Source organism: Rissa tridactyla, unplaced genomic scaffold, assembly GCF_028500815.1.
Source record: "Rissa tridactyla isolate bRisTri1 unplaced genomic scaffold, bRisTri1.patW.cur.20221130 scaffold_710, whole genome shotgun sequence".
In the NCBI taxonomy this organism is placed as follows: Eukaryota; Metazoa; Chordata; class Aves; order Charadriiformes; family Laridae; genus Rissa; species Rissa tridactyla.
The window spans coordinates 6,030-28,303 of NW_026529924.1; the positions used below are offsets into that span (position 1 = coordinate 6,030).

General features: G+C 70.2%; 1 protein-coding gene across 1 annotated transcript; it reads left to right on the forward strand.

Annotated features, from left to right (window-relative positions):
- Positions 1-1,995: 1,995 nt before the first annotated feature.
- On the forward strand, positions 1,996-21,965 carry LOC128903859 (protein kinase C gamma type-like; the record flags this gene model as incomplete). Its single annotated transcript, XM_054187754.1, is given in 16 exon segments — positions 1,996-2,159; positions 3,424-3,455; positions 5,841-5,903; positions 5,906-5,922; positions 7,259-7,370; positions 10,218-10,349; positions 11,830-11,986; positions 13,387-13,521; positions 15,067-15,154; positions 16,097-16,126; positions 16,991-17,137; positions 19,530-19,703; positions 20,954-20,983; positions 20,985-21,046; positions 21,669-21,731; positions 21,827-21,965. Coding segments are annotated over 16 exon segments (1,545 nt in total), but the record flags the coding sequence as incomplete, so codon positions are not given.
- Between the last annotated feature and the right edge of the window lie 309 nt (positions 21,966-22,274).

A 22,274-nucleotide genomic window follows, 5' to 3' on the forward strand; every position in this document is an offset into this window, starting at 1 on the left:
TCCGTGGGTCTCTCCACGCCTGGAGCTGCCCGGCCTTAGCTCCGTCCGTGAGTCCATCCGTGGGTCCGTCCGTGGGTCCATCCGTGGGTCTGTCCGTGGGCCTGTCTGTGCCTGGAGCCACATGTCCATGGGTCCGTCCGTGGGTCTGTCCATGGTCCATCTGTGGGTCCATCTGTGGGTCCATCCATGGGTCCGTCCATGGTCCATCCATGTGTCTCTCCATGCCTGGAGCTGCCTGTCCGTAGGTCTGTCTGTGGGTCTGTCCGTGGGTCTCTCCATGCCTGGAGCTGCCTGTCCGTGGGGTCTGTCCGTGGGTCTGTCCGTGGGTCTCTCCATGCCTGGAGCTGCCTGTCCGTAGGTCCGTCTGTGGGCCTGTCCGTGGGTCCATCCATGGTCCGTCCGTGGGTCCGTCTGTGTGTCCATCCATGGGTCAGTCTCCAGGTCCGCCCGTGGGTCTGTCCGTGCCTGGAGCTGTGTGTCCGTGAGTCCGTCCGTGGGTCAGTCTGTGGGTCAATCCGTGGTCCGTCCGTGGGTCTGCCCGTGCCTGGCGCCGTCCGTGGGTCCGTCCGTGGGTCCGTCCGTGGGCAGGCGGGGTGGGGTGGGCGCAGCCTGGGCCGGGGGGCGGACGTGAGTCACCCACCGGGGGGCGGCTCCGTGGGTCCGTCCGTGGGTCCGTCCGTGGGTCCGTGAGTCCCTCTGTGTGTGCGCACGTGTCCGTGGGTCTGTCCGTGGGTCTGTCTGTGGGTCCATACACGCATCCGTGGGTCCGTCCATGGGTCCATCCCTGTGTCCATGGGTCTGTCCACGGGTCTGTGGGTCCGTCCGTGGGTCTGCCCATGTGTCTGTGGGTCTGTCCGTGGGTCCGTCCATGGGTCTGTGGGTCTGTCCATGGGTCTATCCGTGGGTCCATCCCCGTGTCCGTGGGTCTGCCCATGTGTCCGTGGGTCTGTCTGTGGGTCCATCTGTGGGTCCATCCATGCATACATGGGTCCATCCCTGTGTCCGTGGGTCTGTCCATGGTCCGTGGTTCCATCTGTGGGTCCGTAGGTCTGCCCATGGGTCTGTGGGTCCATCCACGGGTCTGTGGGCCTGTCCGTGGTCCGTCTGTGGGTCCGTCCACGCATCCGTGGGTCCTTCCATGTGTCTGTGGGTCCCTCCACGGGTCTGTGGGTCCGTCCGTGGGTCCATCCCTGTGTCCGTGGGTCTGCCCGTGTGTCTGTGGGTCCGTCCGTGGGTCCATCCCTGTGTCCGTGGGTCTGCCCGTGTGTCTGTGGGTCCGTCCGTGGTCCATCCCTGTGTCCATGGGTCTGTCCGTGGTCCGTGGGTCCGTCTGTGGGTCCTTCCATGTGTCTGTGGGTCCCCTCCACGGGTCTGTGGGTCTGTCCGTGGGTCCGTCCGTGTGTCTGTGGGTCCACACATGCATCTGTGGGTCCGTCTGTGGGTCCATCCCTGTGTCCGTGGGTCTGCCCGTGTGTCTGTGGGTCCGTCTGTGGGTCCATCCCTGTGTCCGTGGGTCTGTCCGTGGTCCGTGGGTCCGTCTGTGGGTCCTTCCATGTGTCTGTGGGTCCCTCCACGGGTCTGTGGGTCTGTCCGTGGGTCCATCCCTGTGTCCGTGGGTCTGCCTGTGTGTCTGTGGTCCATCTGTGGGTCCATCCTGTGTCTGTGGTCTGTCCGTGGTCCGTGGGTCCGTCCGTGGGTCCATCCCTGTGTCCGTGGGTCTGCCCGTGTGTCTGTGGGTCCGTCCGTGGGTCCATCCCTGTGTCCGTGGGTCTGTCCATGGTCCGTGGGTCCATCTGTGGGTCCGCCCATGCGTCCGTGGGTCCCTCCGCGGGTCCATCCCCGCGTCCGTGGGTCCGTCCCCACACCCGTGTGTCCCCCCACGCCTCCGTCCCCCTCCGCCCGCCCGCCCACCGCGGCCCCTCTCTGCCCCCGCAGCCCCCTCCGCGGGTCCGTGGCTCCGTCCGTGGCTCCGTCCGTGGCTCCGTCCGTGGGGCGATGGCGCTGGCGGGGCCGGAGGGGGAGCGTGGGGCCGGGCGGCCGCTCTTCTGCCGCCGCGGGGCCCTGCGGCACAAGGTGGTGCACGAGGTGAAGAGCCACCGCTTCACCGCCCGCTTCTTCAAGCAGCCGACCTTCTGCAGCCACTGCACCGACTTCATCTGGTGAGGACGCGCCCCCCCGGCCCCCCCCGCGACCCCCCCGGCACCCCCCCGGCACCCCCCCGGCCCCCACGGGGCAGGTGGAGCCCAGGCACCCGCGGGCTCCGGTGTCAAGGTCAAGAAGCCCCCACGGACGTGGGTCTCCGGCTCAAGCAGAGCCCGGGCACGCGTGGACCCAGGGGTCAAGGTCAAGTAGACCCCGTGGATGTGGGTCTCCAGGTCAGGGGGACCCCAGGGACCCATGGATGTGGGTCTGTGGGTCTTGTGACCCCATGGACACAGGTCTCCAGGCCAACTAGACCCCAAGGACCCGTGGATCCAGGGGCCAAGGTCAAGTAGACCCCATGGATGTGGGTCTCCAGGCCAGGTGGACCCCAGAGACCCATGGATCCAGGGGTCAAGGTCAAGTAGACCCCAAGGACCAAGGGGTCCAGGTCAGGGGGACCCCAGGGACCCATGGATCCAGGGGTCAAGGTCAAGTAGACCCCGTGGATGTGGGTCTCCAGGTCAGGGGGACCCCAGGGACCCATGGATCCAGGGGTCAAGGTCAAGTAGACCGCATGGATGTGGGTCTCCAGGTCAGGGGGACCCCAGCAACCCATGGATGTGGGTCTGTGGGCCTTGTGACCCCATGGACACAGGTCTCCAGGCCAACTAGACCCCAAGGACCCGTGGATCCAGGGGTCAAGGTCAAGTAGACCCCAAGGACCGAGGGGTCCAGGTCAGGTGGACCCCAGAGACCCATGGATCCAGGGGTCAAGGTCAAGTAGACCCCAAGGACCGAGGGGTCCAGGTCAGGGGGACCCCAGGACCCATGGATCCAGGGGTCAAGGTCAAGTAGACTCCGTGGATGTGGGTCTCCAGGTCAGGGGGACCCCAGGGACCCATGGATCCAGGGGTCAAGGTCAAGTAGACCCCATGGATGTGGGTCTCCAGGCCAGGTGGACCCCAGGGACCCATTGGATCCAGGGGTCAAGGTCAAGTAGACCCCAGGGACCGAGTCGTCCAGGTCAGGTGGGCCCCAGGGACCCATGGCTGTGGCTCTGTGGGTCAGGTGGGCCCCACGGCTGTGCGTGTGTGGGTCAGGTGGGCCCCAGGGACCCACAGCCGTGGCTCTGTGGGTCAGGTGGGCCCCACGGCTGTGCGTGTGTGGGTCAGGTGGGCCCCACGGCCGTGGCTCTGTGGGTCGGGGGGACTCGGGCGCTGGCTGAGGCCGGGGCCGCTCGTGACACGCGGGGGGCTGACGGCGCCGGCTCTCCCCCCCCAGGGGCATCGGGAAGCAGGGCCTGCAGTGCATGGGTGAGCCCCCCCGGGACCCCAGCACCCACGGGACCCCCCCGGGGACCCCCCAGCACCCATGGGACCCCCCAGGACCCATGGGACCCCCCCCCTGCACCCACGGGACCCCCCCCGGGGACCCCCCAGCACCCACGGGACACCCCCAGGGACCCCCCAGCACCCATGGGACCCCCCCCGGGGACCCCCCCCAACACCCCAGGGACCCCCTAATCCCCCCCCACACCCCTGGGACCCCCCCATGGCCCCCCCCCGGCACCCCAGGGACCCCCTGGGACTCCCCCAGCACCCATGGGACCCCCCCCGAGGACCCCCACCACCACCCCAGGGACCCCCAAATCCTCCCCCGCACCCCCGGGACCCCCCCATGGCCGCCCCCGGCACCCCTGGGACCCCCCCCCAGCACCCATGGGACCCCCCCGGGGACCCCCCAGCACCTCGGGGACCCCCTGGGACCCCCCATAGCCCCCCCCGGCACCCCAGGGACCCCCTGGGACCCCCCCAATGGCCACCCCCCCCCCGGAATTGGGTGCCCGAACCGCAGGGGGGGGGGTGTCGTGGATTGGGGGGGTCTTGGAATGGGGGGGGGGGCGGGGGGGCGTGTCCTGGGCGATGATTGACAGCCGGGGGGGGGCAGCCGTTGCCAGGGGAGCGTTGCCGGGCAGCGGCGGCGGTTGCTGGGCAACGGGGGGGGGGGGGGGGGGTTGTCGGAGGGGCCGGGGGGGGATTTTGGGGTCTCGGGGGGGGATTTTGGGGGTCTTGGGGGCGGCTTTGGGGTCCTGGGGGGGGATTTTGGGGTCTCGGGGGGGATTCGCGGTCCCGGGGGGGGGGATTTTGGGGATCTCGGGGGCGGCTTTGGGGTCCCGGGGGGGGGGATTTTGGGGTCCCGGGGGGGATTTGGGGGTCTTTGGGTAGTGGGGGGTCCCGGGGGGGGGGTTGGGGTCCCTGGGGGGGATTTTGGGGTCCCGGGGGGGGATGTTTGGGTCCCGGGGGGGGATTTTTGGGGTCTCGGGGGGGGGATTTGGGGGTCTTTGGGGTAGTGGGGGGTCCCGGGGGGGGGGATTGGAGGCATTTGGGGGTCCCTGGGAGGATTTTGGGGTCCCGGAGGGGATTTTTGGGGAGTCCGGGGGTGGGGGGGGGGCATTTGGGGGGCTGGGGGCTATTTGGGGGGGTCCTGGGGGGGGTGTCTGGAGTCCGAGGGGGGATTTTGGGGGGGTTCTGGGGGGATTTGCGGTCTTGGGGGGGTTATTTGGGGGTCGGGGGTGTATTTGGGGGGGGGGGGGAGGATCTGGGGGGATCCTGGGGTTATTTTGGGGGGCGGGGGGGTATTTGGGGGGGGGGCGGTGGGATCTGGGGAATTCTGGGGTTATTTTGGTGGGTCGGGGATGTATTTGGGGGGGGGCAGTTCTGGAGGGGGGGACTCTGGGGGGGGTTCTGGGGTTATTTCAGGGGGTCGGGGGGGTGTTTGGGGGGGTCCTGGGGTTATTTTGGGGTCGGAGGGGTATTTTTTGGGGGGGTCCTGGGGTTATTTGGGGGTCGGGGGGGTATTTTGGGGGGGGTTCTGGGGTTATTTTGGGGGTCGGGCGGGTGTTTTGGGGGGGGTGTCGGTGGGATCTGGGGGGTCCTGGGGTTATCTGGGGGGGTCGGGGGGTATTTTTGGGGGGGTCCTGGGGTTATTTCGGGGGTCGGGGGGTATTTTGGGGGGGGTTCTGGGGTTATTTCAGGGGGTCGGGGGGGTGTTGGGGGGGGTCCTGGGTTATTTTGGGGGTCGGGGATATTTTTGGGGGGGTCCTGGGGTTATTTCGGGGCTCGGGGGTGTATTTGGGGGGTCCTGAGGTTATTTTGGGGTCGGGGGGGTATTTTGGGGGGGGTTCTGGGGTTATTTCGGGGGTCGGGGGTATTTTTGGGGGGGTTCTGGGGTTTATTTCGGGGGGTCAGGGGTATTTTTGGAGGGGTCCTGGGGTTATTTTGGGGGGCGGGAGGGTATTTGGGGGGGGTCCTGGGTTATTTTGGGGGTCGGGGGGGTATTTTGGGGGGGGTTCTGGGGTTATTTTGGGGGTCGGGCGGGTGTTTGGGGGGGGTGTCGGTGGGATCTGGGGGGTCCTGGGGTTATCTGGGGGGGTCGGGGGTATTTTTTGGGGGGGGTCCTGGGGTTATTTCGGGGGTCGGGGGGGTATTTTGGGGGGGGTTCTGGGGTTATTTCAGGGGGTCGGGGGGGTGTTTGGGGGGGGGTCCTGGGGTTATTTCGGGGGTCAGGGGGGTATTTTGGGGGGGTCCTGGGGTTATTTCGGGGGTGGGGGGGTGTTTGGGGGGTGTTGGGATCTGGGGGGGTGCTGGGGTTGTTTCGGGGGCCGGGGGGGGCTGACCCCCCCGCTCCCCCCCCCAAAGTCTGCAGCTTCGTGGTGCACAAGCGCTGCCATGAGTTCGTCACCTTCGAGTGTCCGGGGGCCGGAAGGGGCCACAGACCGACGTGAGTCGCCGGGGGGGGGCCGGGGGGGGGGGGGGGGTGTCCCTTTTTTGGGGTGGGGGGGGGGGGGTGGTGTCCCAGATGGTCCCTGTGGGGGGGTCCCAGACGCTGTGGTCCGTGGGTGGGGGGGTCCCAGGTACGTGGGGGGGGGTCCCAGATGGTCCCTGGGGGGGGGTCCTGGACACCTGGGTCCATGGGGGGGGGGTCCTGGGTCCATGGAGGGGGGGTCCCGGGTCCATGGGGGGGGTCCCGGATGGTCCCGGGGGGGGGGGTCCCGGACACCAGGGTCCATGGTGGGGGGGGTCCCGGACTGATGGAGGGGGGGTCCCTGACACCGGGGTCCATGGCGGGGGGGGTCCCAGATGGTTTTTGGGGGGGTCCCAGACACTGGGGTTCATGGCGGGGGGGTCTCGGGTTCATGGGGGGGGGCCCAGATGGTCCCTGGGGGGGGTCCTGGACACCAGGGTCCATGGCGGGGGGGTCCCAGATGTTTTTTGGGGGGGGTCCCAGACACCGGGGTCCGTGGGTGGGGGGTCCCGGGTCCATGGGGGGGGGCGTCTTGGACACCGGGGTCCATGGTGGGGGGGTCTCGGGTTCATGGGGGGGTCCCAGATAGTCCCTGGGGGGGAGGTCCTGGACACCGGCGCCCATGGGGGGGGGTCCCAGACCCATGGAGGGGGGGTCCCAGACACTAGGATCCCTGTGGGGGGGGGGGTCCCCAGATGGTTTTTGGGGGGGGTCCCAGGTCCATGGGGGGGGGGTCCTGGACACCAGGGTCCCTGGGGGGGGTCCCAGACACCGGGATCCCTGTGGGGCGGGGGGGTCCCAGATGGTTTTTGGGGGGGTTCCGTGTCCATGGGGGGGGGGGTGTCCCAGATGGTTTTTTGGGGGGGGGGGGGGGTCCCAGACCCCTGGGTCCACGGGTGGGGGGGAGGTGTGGGGGAGGGGGGGGTCCCCCCTTTCCAACCCCTCCCGGACGCCTGAGTGTGTGTATCCCCCCCCCCCCCCGCCCCGAAATGACCCAATTTCTCCTGCTAATTTTTACCACCCCCCCCCCCCCCCCGGGAGGGACGGGGGACGGGGCGGGGGGGGAGGGGGCCCGTGACCCAAATCGGGGCGTCCTTGGCCTAAAATTGTGGTGGTGATGGGGGGGGGGGAAAGGGGGGGGGGGGGGGGGGGGGGTGAAGGTCACGAGTCCTCGTGCACCACCTCCTCCCCCTCCCCCTCCTCCTCGCTTGCCCCCGGCGCTGGCCTTGTGTCTGCGTCCGTGCTCGTGCACGGCCTTGCACACGCGCGTGCCCACGCCCCCCCCCCGCCCCCCCCCCCCCCCCCCCCCCAGGACCCCCGGAACAAGCACAAGTTCAAGGTGCACAGCTACAGCAGCCCCACCTTCTGCGATCACTGCGGGTCGCTGCTCTACGGCCTCGTGCACCAGGGCATGAAGTGCTCGTGTGAGTGTGCGACGCACGACGGCGGGCTGGGGGGCCGGGGGGGGGGGCGGGGGGGCAGCGGCGGCGGCGGCTCCCCGTGCGAGGGTCTCCGTACGCGGGGGTGGGGTTCGGGGCGGGGGGGGGGGGGATGTGGTGGGTGCGGCGCGTGGGCGTGCAACACTCGTGCAAGGGCGTGCACACACCCCCCCCCCTCCCCGTGCGAGGTTTGTGTGAGCCCCGGGCGACGGTTGTGTGAAACGCGTGCGAGAGCCCCCCGCCGCGCTCGTGCGAGGCCCCGGGCGACGCTCGTGGGACGCCCGTGCGAGAGCCGACGTGGTGCCCGCGCGACGCTCGTGCGAGGCCCCGCGCGACGCCCCTGCACGACCCGCAGCCACCCCCGCGCGACGCCCACGTGACGCTCGTGCGAGGCTCCGCGCGACGCCCCTGCGATGCCCGTGCAAAACCCTGCGCGGTTCCCCTGCGTCGCCCACACGACGCTCGTGCGAGGCCCCGTGCAAGGCCCCGTGCGGTGTCTGTGCAAGACCCGACGCGATGCCCGCGTGATGCTCGTGCCAGACCCCGTGCGATGCCCGTGCCGGGACTCGTGTGACGCTGGTGCAAGGCTGCATGCGATGCCCGTGCAAACCCCCGTGCGATGCCCGTGTGAGGCGTGTGCGAGACGCGTGCGAGGCCCCATGTGATGCCCGTGCGAGGTGCGTGCGATGCCTGTGCGATCCCTGTGCAATCCCCGTGTGATCCCCGTGCGATGCCCGTGCAAGACGCGTGCGATCCCCATGCAATCCCCGTGCGAGGTGTGTGCGAGTCGTGTGTGATCCCCATGCGATCCCCGTGCGATCCCCGTGCGATGCCCATGTGATGCCCGTGCAAGACGCGTGTGAGCCCCGTGCGATCCCCATGTGATCCCCGTACGATCCCTGTGTGATCCCCGTGTGATCCCCGTGTGATCCCTGTGCGATGCCCGTGCGATGCTCATGCAATGCCTGTGCGAGGTGTGTGTGATATCCGTGCGATCCCCGTGCGATGCCTGTGCGAGGTGTGTGTGATCCCCGTGTGATCCCTGTGCGATGCCCGTGCGATGCTCATGCAATGCCTGTGCGAGGTGTGTGTGATATCCGTGTGATGCCCCGTGCGAGGCGCGTGCGATCCCCGTGCGATCCCCGTGCGATCCCCGTGCAATCCCTGTGCGATCCCCGTGCGATGCCCGTGCGAGGCGTGTGTGATCCACATGCAATCCCTGTGCGATGCCCGTGTGATCCCCGTGTGATCCCTGTGTGATCCCCGTGCAATCCCTGTGCGATCCCCGTGCGATGCCCGTGCGAGGCGTGTGTGATCCACGTGCAATCCCCGTGCGATCCCCGTGTGATCCCTGTGTGATCCCTGTGTGATCCCCGTGCAATCCCTGTGCGATCCCCGTGCGATGCCCGTGCGAGGCGTGTGTGATCCACATGCAATCCCTGTGCGATGCCCGTGTGATCCCCGTGTGATCCCTGTGTGATCCCCGTGCAATCCCTGTGCGATCCCCGTGCGATGCCCGTGCGAGGCGTGTGTGATCCACGTGCAATCCCCGTGCGATCCCCGTGTGATCCCTGTGTGATCCCTGTGTGATCCCCGTGCAATCCCTGTGCGATCCCCGTGCGATGCCCGTGCGAGGCGTGTGTGATCCACGTGCAATCCCTGTGCGATGCCCGTGTGATCCCCGTGTGATGCCCATGTGAGGTGGGTGTGATCCCCATGCGATCCCCGTGCAATCCTCGTGCGATGCCTGTGCGATCCCCGTGCGATGCCCATGTGATCCCCGTTTGAGGTGCGTGCGATGCCCGTGCGATCCTCGTGCAATCCTCGTGCGATGCCCGTGCGATCCCCATGCGAGGTGTGCGCGATGCCCCATGCGATCCCCGTGTGATCCCCGTGTGATCCCCGTGCGAGGCACGTGCGATGCCCGTGTGATCCCCATGTGATGCCTGTGCGATCCTGTGTAATCCTTGTGCGATCCCCGTGCAATCCCTGTGCAATGCCCGTGCGCTGCCCGTGCGCTGCCCGTGTGATCCCCGTGTGCTGCCCATGCGAGGCGCGTGCAATCCCCATGCGATCCCCGTGTGATCCCTGTGCAATCCCCGTGCGAGGCACGTGTGATGCCTGTGCGATCCCCGTGTGATGCCTGTGCGATCTCCGTGCGATCCCCATGTGATCCCCGTGCGAAGTGCGTGCAATGCCCATGCGATCCCCATGCGATGCCCGTGTGATCCCCTGCGATCCCCGTGCGATGCCCGTGCGCTGCCTGTGCAAGGCGCGTGCGATCCCCATGTGATCCCTGTGTGATCCCTGTGCGATCCCCGTGCAATCCCTGTGTGATCCCCGTGTGAGGCATGTGCGATGCCCGTGTGATCCCCATGTGATGCCCGTGCGATCCCCGTGCAAGGCGCGTGCGATGCCCATGCAATCCCCTTGCGATCCCCTTGCGATCCCTGTGCGCTGCCCGTGCGCCCGTCGTGCGAGGCGTGTGCGATCCCTGTGCGAGGTGTGTGCAATCCCCGTGCGCTGCCCGTGGGCCCGTTGTGCGAGGCGTGTGCGATCCCCGTGCGCTGCCCGTGGGCCCGTTGTGCGAGGCGTGTGCGATCCCCGTGCGAGGCGTGTGCGATCCCTGTGCGAGGCGCGTGCGCTGCCCGTGCGCTGCCCGTGGGCCCGTCATGCGAGGCGTGTGCGTTCCCCGTGCGAGGCGTGTGCGATCCCCGTGCGAGGCGCGTGCGCTGCCCGTGGGCCCGTCGTGCGAGGCGTGTGCGATCCCCGTGTGCTGCCCGTGCGCTGCCCGTGGGCCCGTCGTGCGAGGCGCGTGCGTGTGTGGCGCAGGCTGCGAGATGAACGTGCACAAGCGCTGCGTGCAGAGCGTGCCCAGCCTCTGCGGCGTCGATCACACCGAGCGCCGCGGCCGCCTCCAGCTGCGCATCCAGGCGCTGCCGGGGGAGCAGCTGCACGTCACCGGTACCGACCCCCCCGCCGCCCCCCCACAGACCCCCGGGGCCCCCCCCGATTCCTGCCCCTCCCCCCCCCCCCGAGTCCCCCCGTTCCTGGGTCCCCCCAAACTCCTGCGTCCCCCCCCAAACACCCCTCCCCCCCCCCCGACCCCTGGGGCCCCCCCAATTCATACCCCCCCCCCCCCCCCCCCGGACCCCCGAGTCCCCCCATTCCTGGGCCCCCCCCAACCCCCTGGGTGTGTGTCCCCCCCCCCGGGTGTCCCCCCCCCCAAACACTTTGGTGCCCCCCAAACTCCTGCGTCCCCCCCAAACGCCTGCTCCCCCCCCACCCCCCCCCGACCCCTGGGTCCCCCCCCAAACACCTGCCCCCCCCGCCCCGACCCCCCCATTCCTGGGTCCCCCCCCAAAAAACTTTAGTGCCCCCAAACCCCTGGTGTCCCCCCCCCCCCATTCTTGAGTTCCCCCTCCCCCCAAAACCCCGGGTCCCCCCATTCCTGCGTCCCCCAAACTCCTGAGCCCCCCCATTCATGCCCCCCCCCCCCCCAACCCCCCGGGTCCCCCCCCAAATGCCTGGGTGTCGTGTCCCCCCCCCAGACCCCTGAGTCCCCCCCAAACTCCTGCTTCCCCCCCCCCATTCCTGGGTCCCCCAAACCCCCGGGTCCCCCCATCCCCTGTGCCCCCCCCCCCCCAGCCCCTGGGTCCCCCCAGACCCCCGCCACCCCCCCCCCAGAACTTGGGTCTCCCCCAGACCCTGGGTCCCCCCCCAACCTCCTGCTTCCCCCCCCCATTCCTGGGTCCCCCAAACCCCCGGGTCCCCCGTTCCTGCCCCCCCCCAGCCCCTGGGTCCCCTCAGACACCTGGGCCCCCCCATTCCTGCCCCCCCTCCAGACCTTGGGTCCCCCCAAACCCCTGCCCCCCAGCCCCTGGGTCCCCCCCCAGCCCCCTGCCTGCCCCCCCCACAGCCCCTGGGTCCCCCCAGACCCCCGCCACCCCCCCCCCCAGACCTTGGGTCCCCCCCAGCCCCTGGGTCCCCCCCAACCTCCTGCTTCCCCCCCCCCATTCCTGGGTCCCCCAAACCCCCGGGTCCCCCCGTTCCTGCCCCCCCCCAGCCCCTGGGTCCCCCCAGACCCCCGCCACCCCCCCCCCCCAGGACCTTGGGTCCCCCCCAGCCCCTGGGTCCCCCCCCAACCTCCTGCTTCCCCCCCCATTCCTGGGTCCCCCAAACCCATGGGCCCCCCCCAAACCCCCAGGTGCCCCCATTCCTGCCCCCCTCCAGACCCCTGAGTCCCCCCAGCCCCCTGCCCGCCCCCCCCCAGCCCCTGGGTCCCCCCCAACCTCCTGCTTCCCCCCCCATTCCTGGGTCCCCCAAACCCCTGAGTCCCCCCATTCCTGCCCCCCCCTCCAGACCCCTGAGTCCCCCCAGACCCCCGCCGCCCCCCCCCAGCCCCTGGGTCCCCCCCGCCCCCCCCGACGCCGGTGCCCCGCAGTGGGGGAGGCGCGGAACCTGATCCCCATGGACCCCAACGGGCTGTCGGATCCCTACGTGAAGCTGAAGCTGATCCCGGACCCCAAGAACGTCTCCAAGCAGAAGACGCGGACGGTGAAGGCCACCCTCAACCCCGTCTGGAACGAGGCCTTCCTCTTGTGAGCCCTCGTGCGAGCCCTCGTGCGAGCCCTCCCGCGGATCCCCCCGCAAACCCGCCTGTGACTCCCTCGGTGCACGTGCGAACCCTCGTGCGAACCCTCGTGCGAACCCTCGTGTGAACCCTCGTGCGAACCCTCGTGTGAACCCTTGTGCAAACCCTCGTGCGAACCCTCGTCTGAACCCTCGTCTGAACCCTCCTGTGAACCCTCGTGCAAACCCTCATGTGAACCCTCCTGCGAACCCTCCTGTGAACCCTCCTGTGAACCCTCGTGCGAACCCTCGTGTGAACCCTCCTGCGAACCCTCCTGCGAACCCTCCTGTGAACCCTCCTGTGAACCCTTGTGCAAACCCACGTGCAAACCCTCATGTGAACCCTCCTGCGAACCCTCCTGTGAACCCTCCTGTGAACCCTCGTGCGAACCCTCGTGTGAACCCTCGTGCGAACCCTCGTGTGAACCCTCCTGCGAACCCTTGTGTGAACCGTCGTGTGAACCCTTGTGCAAACCCTCCTGTGAACCCTCCTGTGAACCCCTCCTGCGAACCCTCGTGTGAACCCTCGTGCAAACCCTCATGCGAACTCTTGTACGAACCCTCCTGTGAACCCTCCTGCGAACCCTCGTGCGAATCCTTGTGCGAATCCTCGTGCAAACCCTCATGCGAATCCTTGTATGAATCCTCCTGTGAACCCCCCTGTGAATCCTCGTGCAAACCCTCCTGTGAACCCTCGTGCGAATCCCCGTGCAAACCCTCGTGTAAATCCCACTGTGAACCTGAAAACCCTCGTGCAAACCCTCGTGCGAGTCCTCGTGCGGATCCCCCTGCGAATCCTTGTGTGAATCCGTTTGTGAAGGTGAAAACGGGGCTTGTGCCGCGGGGTCGTGCACCAGGACTTGTGTGACGGGGGGGTCACCAGGGTCGTGCACGAGGGTTGTGCAGTGGGGGGGGGTCACCAGGGCCATGCACCAGGACTTGTGCAATGGGGGGGTCACCAGGGTCGTGCACAAGGGTCGTGCAATGGGGGGGGTGTCACCAAAGTCGTGCAATGGGGGGGTTCACCAGGGCCGTGCGATGGGGGGGGGGGGTCACCAGGGCCGTGCACCAGGACTTGTGCAATGGGGGGGTCAGCAGGGTCGTGCACGAGGGTTGTGCAGTCGGGGGGTCTCCAGGGTTGTGCAATGGGGGGGTCACCAGGGTTGTGCACGAGGGTTGTGCAAGGGAGGGGTCACCAGGACTTGTGCAATGGGGGGGTCACCAGGGTTGTGCACGAGGGTTGTGCAATGGGGGGCTCACCGGGACTTGTGCAATGGGGGGGTCAGCAGGGTGGCGCACGAGGGCCGTGCGAGGGGGGTGTCCCGAGGCGTGACGAGCGTGCGGGGGGGGTGGGGGGGTGTCCCCGCAGCACCCTGCGGCCGGGGGACGCGGAGCGACGGCTGTCGGTGGAGGTTTGGGACTGGGACCGAACCTCCCGCAACGACTTCATGGGCGCCATGAGCTTCGGCGTGGCCGAGCTGCTCAAGGGCCACGTGGACGGGTGGTGAGCGCCCGCACGGGGGCCTCGCACGGGGGCGTCGCACGGGGGCGTCGCACGGGGGCGTCGCATGGGGACATTGCACGGGGACCTCACACAGGGGCATCGCACGGGGGTGTCACACGGGGGCATCGCATGGGGACCTCGCACGGGGGCCTCACACGGGGGCCTCACACGGGGGTGTCGCACGGGGGCGTCGCATGGGGACATTGCACGGGGACCTCACACGGGGGCATCGCACGGGGGCATCGCACGGGGGGCGTCGCACAGGGGTGTCGCACAGGGGTGTCGCATGGGGACGTTGCACAAGGGACCTCACACGGGGCATCACACCGGGGGTGTCGCACGGGGGCATCACACAGGGGCGTCACACGAGGGCGTCGCATGGGGACGTTGCACGGGGACGTTGCACGGGGACATTGCACGGGGACATCGCACAGGGGCGTCGCACGGGGGCGTCACATGGGGACGTTGCACAGGGACTTCACACGGGGGCATCGCACGGGGACCTCACATGGGACGTTGCACGGGGGCATCACACGGGGGCGTCACACGGGGGCGTCACACGGGGACATTGCACGGGGACATCACATGGGGACAGTGCACGGGGACCTCGCAGGGGATGTCACACAGGGATAGTGCACGGGGGTGTCGCACGGGGGCATCCCATGGGGACATCGCACGGGGACCTCACGTGGGGACATTTCACGGGGACATCACACAGGGGCGTCGCACAGGGGCATCGCACGGGGACCTTGCACGGGGGCATCACACAGGGGCGTCGCACGAGGGCGTCGCATGGGGACGTTGCACGGGGACAACGCATGGGGACATCACACGGGGGCGTCGCATGAGGGCGTTGCATGGGGGTGTCACACGGGGACGTTGCACAGGGACGTCGCACGGGGACATTGCACGGGGGCATCACACGGGGACCTTGCACGGGGGCATCACACAGGGGCGTTGCACGAGGGCGTCGCATGGGGACGTTGCACGGGGACAACGCATGGGGACATCGCACGGGGGCGTCGCACGAGGGCGTTGCATGGGGGTGTCACACGGGGACGTTGCACGGGGACGTCGCACGGGGACATTGCATGGGGGCATCACACGGGGACCTTGCACGGGGGGCATCACACAGGGGCGTCGCACGAGGGTGTCGCATGGGGACGTTGCACGGGGACAACGCACGGGGACATTGCACGGGGACATCGCACGGGGGCGTCGCACGAGGGCGTTGCATGGGGGTGTCACACGGGGACGTTGCATGGGGGCGTTGCACGGGGACGTTGCACGGGGGACATCGCACGGGGACATCGCACGGGGGGCGTCGCACGAGGGCGTGGCATGGGGGTGTCGCACGGGGACGTTGCACGGGGGCGTCGCACGGGGACCGTCACGTGGGGATCTTGCCCGGGGACCTTCCCACTGGGGGGGGGGGGGTGCGTGTGTGTGTCTTGCACGAGGACTCCCCCCCCCGCAACAACTGGACCCCCCCATGTCCCCCCGTCGCCCCCCGCCCCCCCCGTGTCCCCCCCCGTGTCCCCCCAGGTTCAAGCTGCTGAACCAGGAGGAGGGCGAGTACTACAACGTCCCCGTGGCCGACACCGACGACTGCGGCCTCCGGCCCAAGTTCGAGGTCAGACCCCCCCCCCGCCACTCCCCGACCCCCCCGGGACCCCCCCGAGATCCCCAGACCTCCCCTGGGACCCCCAAGAGCCCCCTTGGACCCCTCAGGACCCCCCCAGATTCCCCCTGGGGACCCCTGAGACCCTCCCGAGACCCCCTGGAACCCCCCCCCCCCCGACCCCCAGGACCCCCTGGGACCCCCTCGGCTCCCCCTTGGGACCCCCCCAGCCTCGCCCCGGACCCCGTGGGACCCCCCTGGAACCCCCCCCGGACCCCCAGACCCGCCTTGGGACCCCCCTGGTGTCCCCAAGAAGCCCCTGGGTCCCCCCCGGGACCTCCTGGGACCCCCCAGATCCCCCCTTGGGACCCCCTGGGACCCCCTTGAACCCCCCCCAGGACCCCCAGACCCCCTTTGGGACCCCCTGGGACCCCCTCGACTCCCCCTTGGGACCCCCCCAGCCCCACCCCGGACCCCCTGGAACTGCCCCCAGACTCCCAGGCCCCCCTGGAACCCCCCCAGACTCCCCCTTGGGACCCACTGGGACCCCCTCGAACCCCCCGAGGATGCCCAGACCCCCCTTGGGACCCCCCCTGGTGCCCCCAAGAACCCCCTGGGACCTCCCCAGGACCTCCTGGGACCCCCCAGACCCCCCCCTTGGGACCCCCTGGGACCCCCTCAAGACCCCCAGGACCCCCCTGGAACCCCCTCTCGGACCCCCAGACCCCCCCTTGGGACCCCCCTGGTGCCCCCAAGAACCCCCTGGGACCCCCCCAGGGCCCCCTGAGACACCCCTGGAACCCCTGGGACCCCCCAGACTCCCCCCTGGGACCCCCTGGAACACCCCCCAGGCCCCCAGGACCCCCTGGGACCCCCTCGACTCCCCTTTGGGACCCCCAGATCCCCCTTGGGACCCCCCCGGCCCCCCCCTCACAGCGGCTCTGTCTCTTCCAGGCCTGTAATTACCCCCTGGAGCTTTACGAGGTAAAACCCCCCCCTCGGGGTCAAGGTCGCCCCTCCCCCAACGGCCCCCCCGGCGCTTCCTGACCCCCCCCCGTGCTGCCCCTTGACCCTCGCTGACCCCTCCGTGACCCCCTGGTGCCCTCTGACCCCTGGGCCTGCATGACCCCTGACCCCTGACCCCATCTCACCTCTGACCCCCCCCATAAGCCCTGTAAATCTGAGCCCCCCCGTGACCCCTGACCCCATGACCCCGAGTCCCCTGACCCCTGTGACCCCTGACCCCTGTGACCCCTGACCCCTGACCCCCATCTCACCTCTGACCCCCCCATAACCCCCAAAGCTGCCCCACCCCCAGAACCCTGCCCCCCGTGACCCCCGTGACCCCTGCCCTTTGACCCTGTGACCCCTGTGACCCTCTCCCCCTGCCCTTTGACCCTGTGACCCCTGTGATCACCATAAACCTGCCCCCTGTGACCCCCATGACCCCTGTGACCCCTGTGACCCCCCACCTGCTGCCTTTTGACCCCTGCGACCCTGTGACCCCATGACCCCCATGACCCCCATAACCCTTCCCCCATGACCCCGTGACCCCTGTGACCCTGTGACCCCTGTGACCCCCCCACCTGCTGCCTTTTGACCCCTGCGACCCTGTGACCCCCATGACCCCCATAACCCTTCCCCTGTGACCCCTTTGACCCCTGTGACCCCGTGACCCCCGTGACCCCCATGACCCCCATAACCCTTCCCTTTGACCCCCGTGACCCCTGCGACCCCGTGACCCCCGTGACCCCCATGATCCCCATGACCCCCATAACCCTTCCCTTTGACCCCCGTGACCCCTGCGACCCCGTGACCCCCCGTGACCCCCGCCCTCTGACCCCGCAGAAGGTGCGCCGGGGGCCGGGCCCGTCGCCGGGGCCTTCGCCCTCCCCCAGCCCCACGGACCCCAAACGCGGCTTCTTCGGGGCCGGGCGCTCCCACCTGGGCGACTTCACCTTCCTCATGGTGCTGGGCAAGGGCAGCTTCGGCAAGGTGGGACCCCCGGGACCCCCCCGGAACCCCCCGGGACCCCCCAGTCCCTGGGGACCCCCCTGACCCCTGGGGACCCCCCCGATCCCCGGGGACACCCCGATCCCTGGGGACCCCCCCCCAACCACCTTCCTCATGGTGCTGGGCAAGGGCAGCTTCGGCAAGGTGGGACCCCTGGGACCCCCCCGGAACCCCCCGGGACCCCCCCCGATCCCCGGGAACACCCCGATCCCTGGGGACCCCCCCGATCCCTGGGGACCCCCCCCATCCACCTTCCTCATGGTGCTGGGCAAGGGCAGCTTCGGCAAGGTGGGACCCCTGGGACCCCCCCGGAACCCCCCGGGACCCCCCCCGATCCCCGGGAACACCCCGATCCCTGGGGACCCCCCCCGATCCCTGGGGACCCCCCCCATCCACCTTCCTCATGGTGCTGGGCAAGGGCAGCTCGGCAAGGTGGGACCCCCGGGACCCCCCCCGGCACCCCCCCCGAGACCCCCCCCAGTCCCTGGGGACCCCCCCTAACCCCTGGGGACCCCCCCGGGACCCCCCCCGGCACCCCCCAATCCCTGGGGACCCCCCCCATCCACCTTCCTCATGGTGCTGGGCAAGGGCAGCTTCGGCAAGGTGGGACCCCCGGGACCCCCCCGGCACCCCCCGGGACCCCCCCCGATCCCTGGGGACCCCCCCCGATCCCTGGGGACCCCCCCCCCAACCACCTTCCTCATGGTGCTGGGCAAGGGCAGCTCGGCAAGGTGGGACCCCCGGGACCCCCCCGGGACCCCCCCATCCCCAGGGACCCCCCCAATGGGCTGGGGGACCCCCCCCACACACCTGAGGGGCACCTCACAAGCCCTGGGGACCGTCCCCCCCCCCCCAAAGGGCTGGGGGGACCCCCCCCCAGAGGTGGGGGACACTCTGGATGCCTGGGTCGTCTCCCCCCCACCCCCCCTGACCCCTGGGTGCCCCCAACACCTGGGACCCCCCAAACCCCCGTGCCCCCCCCCCCAACCACGTGGGTCCCCCGAACCCTGGATCCCCCCAAACCCCTGTGTCCCCCCAAACCCCTGTGCCCCCCCCAAGACCTGGGTCCCCCCCCAAACCCCTGGGTCCCCCCATCCCCTGTGCCCCCCCAAACCCCTGTGCCCCCCCCGACCCCTGGTCCCCCCAAACCCCCGGGTCCCCCCAAGTTCCTGGGTTCCCCCAAACCCCTGTGTCCCCCCCCCGACCCCCGGGTCACCCCAACCCCTGTGCCCCCCCCAAACCCCTGGGTGCCCCATGAACCCTGTGCCCCCCCCCAAGCCCTGGGTCCCCCCAAACCCCTGTGCCCCCCCAAACCCCCGGGCCCCCCCATCCCCTGAGCCCCCCCCCCCCCGACACCTGGGTCCCCCAAACCCCTTGTTCCCCCCCGACATCTGGGTGTCCCCCCCCGACCCCTGGGTCCCCCCAAACCCCTGCGTCCCCCCAAGTTCCTGGGTCCCCCCAAACCCCTGTGTCCCCCCCCAACCCCTGGGTCCCCCCAGACCCCTGTGCCCCCCTGATCCCCGGGCCCCCCCCATCCCCTGAGCCCCCCCTCCCCCGACCCCTGGGTCCCCCAAACCCCTTGTTCCCCCCCGACATCTGGGTGTCCCCCCCCGACCCCTGTGCCCCCCCAAACCCCCGGGCCCCCCCATCCCCTGAGCCCCCCCCCCCCCGACCCCTGGGTCCCCCAAACCCCTTGTTCCCCCCCGACATCTGGGTGTCCACCCCCGACCCCTGGGTCCCCCCAAACCCCCGGGTCCCCCCAGGTTCCTGTGCCCCCCCCAAACCCCTGTGTCCCCCCCGACCCCTGGGTCCCCCCAGACCCCTGTGCCCCCCTGATCCCCGGGACCCCCATCCCCTGTGCCCCCCCCCCGACCCCTGGGTCCCCCAAACCCCTTGTTCCCCCCTTGACATCTGGGCCCCCCCCCGACCCCTGTGCCCCTCCAAACCCCCGGGCCCCCCCATCCCCTGAGCCCCCCCCCGACCCCTGGGTCCCCCAAACCCCTTGTTCCCCCCCGACATCTGGGTGTCCCCCCCCGACCCCTGGGTCCCCCCAAACCCCCGGGTCCCCCCAGGTTCCTGTGCCCCCCCCAAACCCCTGTGTCCCCCCCCGACCCCTGTGCCCCCCCAAACCCCCGGGCCCCCCGATCCCCTGAGCCCCCCCCCCGACCCCTGGGTCCCCCAAACCCCTGCGTCCCCCCAAGTTCCTGAGTCCCCCCAGACCCCTGTGCCCCCTGATCCCCGGGACCCCCATCCCCTGTGCCCCCCCCCCGACCCCTGGGTCCCCCCAAACCCCCGGGTCCCCCCAGGTTCCTGTGCCCCCCCCAAACCCCTGTGCCCCCCCCCCGAGCCCCCCCGAGCCCCTTCGCCCCCCCAGGTGATGCTGGCCGAGCGACGCGGCACCTCCGAGCTCTTCGCCATCAAGATCCTGAAGAAGGACGTGGTGGTGCAGGACGACGACGCCGCCTGCACCATGGTGGAGCGCAGGGTGCTGGCCCTGGGCCCCCGCCCCCACTTCCTCACCCACCTCCACTCCACCTTCCAGACCACCGTGCGTGGGGGGGGCTGGAGGGACTGGGAGCACCGGGAGGGACTGGGAGGGATGGGGAGGGGGGGGATTGAGAGGCACTGGGAGGGACTGGGAGCACTGGGAGGGACTGGGAGCACTGGGAGCACTGGGAGGGATGGGGAGGGGGGGACTGGGAGGCACTGGGAAGGACTGGGAGGGACTGGGAGGGATAGGAGGGATGGGGGGGGGGATTGAGAGGCACTGGGAGGGACTGGGAGCACTGGGAGGGACTGGGAGGGATGGGGGGGGGGGGATTGAGAGGCACTGGGAGGGACTGGGAGGGATGGGAGGGATGGGGAGGGGGGGACTGGGAGGGACTGGGAGCACTGGGAGGGACTGGGAGGGATGGGGAGGGGGGGAGTGGGGGGGGATTGAGAGGCATTGGGAGGGACTGGGAGCACTGGGAGGGATGGGGAGGGGGGGACTGGGAGGCACTGGGAAGGACTGGGAAGGACTGGGAGGGACTGGGAGGGATGGGAGGGATGGGGAGGGGGGGAGTGGGGGGGGATTGAGAGGCATTGGGAGGGACTGGGAGCACTGGGAGGGATGGGGAGGGGGGGGACTGGGAGGCACTGGGAAGGACTGGGAAGGACTGGGAGGGACTGGGAGGGATGGGAGGGATGGGGAGGGGGGGAGTGGGGGGGGGATTGAGAGGCATTGGGAGGGACTGGGAGCACTGGGAGGGATGGGGAGGGGGGGACTGGGAGGCACTGGGAAGGACTGGGAAGGACTGGGAGGGACTGGGAGGGATGGGAGGGATGGGGAGGGGGGGAGGGGGGGGATTGAGAGGCACTGGGAGGGACTGGGAGCACTGGGAGGGATGGGGAGGGGGGGACTGGGAGGGACTGGGAGCACTGGGAGGGACTGGGAGGGACTGGGAAGGACTGGGAGGGACTGGGAGCACTGGGAGGGATGGGGAAGAGGGGGACTGGGGGGGCTGAGAGGCACTGGGAGGGACTGGGGGGGACTGGGACCACTGGGAGGGGTGGGGAGGGGGGGACTGGGGGGGATTGAGAGGCACTGGGAGCACTGGGAGGGACTGGGAAGGACTGGGAGGGACTGGGAGCACTGGGAGGGATGGGAAGGGGGGGGACTGGGGGGGCTGAGAGGCACTGGGGGCACTGGGAGCGCTGTGAGGGACTGGGGAGGGATGGGGAGGGGGGGACTGGGAGGGACTGGGAGCACTGGGAGAGGGTGACACCCCCCCGGCCCCCCCCCCCCGCGCCCCCCAGGACCGCCTGTATTTCGTCATGGAGTACGTCCACCGGCGGCGACCTCATGTACCACATCCAGCAGGTCGGCAAGTTCAAGGAGCCCCACGCCATGTGAGTGACCCCCCCCGGACCCCCCCCGGGACCCCTAAATACCCCTTGGGACCCCCACACCCCGCCGGGACCCCCAAATCCCCCTCGGGGACCCCCAAATCCCCCCCGGGACCCCCCAAAACTCCCCCGGGAACCACCAAAACTCCCCCGGGAACCCCCAAATCCCCCTCGGAGACCCCCCAAATCCCCCCCGGGACCCCCCAAAACCCCCCCGCGGACCCCCTAGCCCCCTCCAAACGGGACCCCCAAATCCCCCTCGGAGACCCCCCCAGCACCCTCCCCCCGGGACCCCCCAAAACTCCCCCGGGGACCCCCAAATCCCCTCCAGGACCCCCAAATCCCCCTCGGAGACCCCCCAGCACCCTCCCCCCAGGACCCCCCAAAACCCCCACCGGGACACACACCCCCCCCCCAAAACCCCCCCGGGGACCCCCAAATCCCCTCCAAGACCCCCAAACCCACCCTGGGCACCCCCACCACCCTTGCAAAGCCCCCCATGACACCCTCAGCCCCCCCCAACATCTCATTGCCCCCCAACCCCTGGGGTCCCCCCACACCCCCCCCCAAGCACCCCTAAACTTACACCCCCCCCCCCCAAAATCCGTGTCCCCCCCCCCCCCAGGTTTTACGCCGCCGAAATCGCCATCGGCCTCTTCTTCCTGCACAACAAGGGCATCATCTACCGGTGAGACCCCCCCCACATCCCCACCCCCACCCCCCGGGGACCCCCAGGACCCCCACCCCCCCATCACCAGGACCCCCCCCGACCCCCCCCCCCAGGGACCTGAAGCTGGACAACGTGATGCTGGACGCCCAGGGCCACGTCAAGATCACGGATTTCGGGATGTGCAAGGAGAACATGTTCCCGGGGGCCACCACCCGCACCTTCTGCGGGACCCCCGACTACATCGCCCCCGAGGTGGGGGGGGTCCTGGGGGGAGCAGGGGCATCCGAGCGTGTGGGGGGACCCAGGGGTTGGGGGGGGGGGAGAGGGGGTGTCCCAGGGGTTGGGGAGGGTCCCAGGTGTAGGGGGGGGGGTCCCAGGGGTTGGGGAGGGTCCCAGATGTTTGGGGGGGTCCCAGGGGTTGGGGGGTCCCAGGTATTGGTGGGGGGGTCCCAAGGGTTGGGGGGGTCCCAAGGGTTGGGGGGTCCCAGGTATTGGGGGGGGTCCCAGGTGTTGGGGAGGGTCCCAGATGTTGGGGGGGTCCCAAGGGTTGGGGGGGTGCCA